The sequence below is a fragment of the Bison bison genome, unplaced genomic scaffold, assembly GCF_000754665.1.
Source record: "Bison bison bison isolate TAMUID 2011002044 unplaced genomic scaffold, Bison_UMD1.0 scf7180017864508, whole genome shotgun sequence".
NCBI classification, from domain to species: domain Eukaryota; kingdom Metazoa; phylum Chordata; class Mammalia; order Artiodactyla; family Bovidae; genus Bison; species Bison bison.
In genome coordinates this window covers 3,249,517-3,251,532 of record NW_011495064.1, presented here as the reverse complement: position 1 = coordinate 3,251,532, position 2,016 = coordinate 3,249,517, and the positions used below count along the sequence as shown (strand labels likewise).

Here is a 2,016-nt window from a genome sequence, read left to right as displayed (position 1 = left end):
GGCAGCTGGGAGAAGCAGCACAGTCCGCTGGGCCCTGGTGTCCTGTGCGGCACTGTGACCCCCTCGGCCTCCCTCCTCTAACTGGTGACATGAGGACATAGCCCCCACGGGCCAGTGGGAAACTCCTGAGACAGGGGTAAGCTTTGCAAACTGTCAAATTCCTGTAGAGGACTAGGTCTGCTTCTCCTAGGGTCCTCAGGGCCCGCTGCCCTGCTGAGGGACGCACGCACCCAGCAATCCCATCAGTCGCGTCTTTGGCTCCTGCCCCACTGCTCCCAGAGCCGTTGGAGGTCAGGGATGGACTCGCTGTGACCTTGAGGGTGTGCCTGACCAAATCGAGCCTCCCCTCCTGGTGCCTGGCTGACACCTTGCAAACATATGAGTGTCAGAGAGGAGGGCAGGGATTGTGTGCCCCCTGCATTGACTGGAAGCGTGGAGTCTTAACCACTGGACCACCAGGGAAGTTCCCTGGCTCAAGTTTTGATTGAATTCATCTCTTTATATTTTCAGCCTCCCTCCTCCAACCCAGAAAAAGCAGGGTCAGGAGGGGAGAGGGAGAGAGCTAAGGCCTGGGGAGCTGGCTAAGCGCCCTTCTTGGGGCAGGAAGCTCCACCAGCTTCCTTCAGGCCTCTGGGACTGAGAGGAAGGGCTGCCCAGCAAGGAGCTTTCCCGTCCCAGCTGCCAAGTGGAGGCAAGTCAGGAAGTCCCCTGCTTTCAAAGCGTACCCAGGCCTTGGCTGGGCCCAGCTCACAATTCTGAGGGGCTGAGCTGGGACCCCTTTTCCGGGTTTCACACCGTCACTACTTTGGGAGTTACCAGGCTCCTTCTCTTGCCTGGAAAATCCCATGGACGGAGGAGCCTGGTGGGCTGCAATTCATGAGGTCGCAAAGAGTTGGACACGACTGAGCAACTTCACTTTCACTTTTCACTTTCTTGCACTGGAGAAGGAAATGGCAGCCCACTCCGGTGTTCTTGCCTGGAGAATCCCAGGGACAGGGGAACCTGGTGGGCTGCCATCTATGGGGTCGCACAGAGTCGGACACGACTGAAGTGACTTAGCAACAGCAGCAGGCTCCTTCTTTCTCTCCCAGGATGAGAGAAGTCACTCTTACTTGGGGATGAGGCCGGTTCTCTGTGGCAAAGTCAGAAAGTCACACAAGCAGACTGGAAAACTCAGCCGCCGCCCACCCCCCACCCGACCCTGCAGAATTAGAGCCGACCACAAACAGCATGCCAGCCCATCTCCTCTCAGCCTGTTTCTAGATACAGACGGGCTATACACGTGTAAACGTGTGAGTGATACACGTATAAATGCATGTGTCAAGCAAAAGCAACCTGCTCTCTTTAGTTAATGGCAATAACAACCATCACCAGGTATCCAGAACGTCAACAGGTCCTTTAATTTTTACAACATCCCTAAGGGAGGGAGGGATTCCCTGGTGGCTTAAGTGGTAAACAATCTGCCTGTAATGCAGGAAACCAGGAATGGATCCCTGGGTTGGGAAGATCCCATGGCAACCCAATTCCAGTATTCTTGCCTGGAAAATTCCATGGACAGAGGCGCCTGGTGGGCTACAGTCCATAGCCCTCAAAGAGTCGGACAGGACTCTGACTAAGCAGCAGCAAGGGAGGGAAACTGAGGCTTGGCAAGAGTCAGGAGAGAACTATGATCCCAGAAGGCAAAGCGGGTTCCCCACTGGTTCTAAGAAGGTCTCTGGAGTGGGGATGGGGGGAGAGCAGGGACAGTGTCCCCAGGGACATGGGTTGGTGGAAATGCCCCTTTCCCCTGGTGGGGAGGGCTCCAGCCCACCTGCATTGACGCCCCCGCCCCCTCCGCAGATGCCGAGTCTCCCCGAGAGGCGCTCCGCTTCCATGCCCAGGCGGTGGGCGCACAGGTGCGCCTGGATGCTGAGCGGAGCACCGCGTACAGGCGCGCCACGTTCCACGACGGCATCGTGTTCAGCCAGCGGCCGGTGCGGCCGGGAGAGCGCGTGGCGCTGCGCTTGCTGTGGCACG

At 57.7% G+C, this 2,016-nt stretch overlaps 1 protein-coding gene across 1 annotated transcript in view; it reads left to right on the top strand.

The window, feature by feature from the left end:
* Positions 1 to 2,016, top strand: part of NEURL3 (neuralized E3 ubiquitin protein ligase 3) — an 8,253-nt gene that overhangs the window by 2,108 nt on the left and 4,129 nt on the right. Inside the window, exon 2 of the mRNA XM_010829852.1 lies at positions 1,840 to 2,001. Coding sequence (XP_010828154.1) covers positions 1,840 to 2,001 — 162 coding nt within the window. The remainder of the gene's footprint in view (positions 1 to 1,839; positions 2,002 to 2,016) is intronic.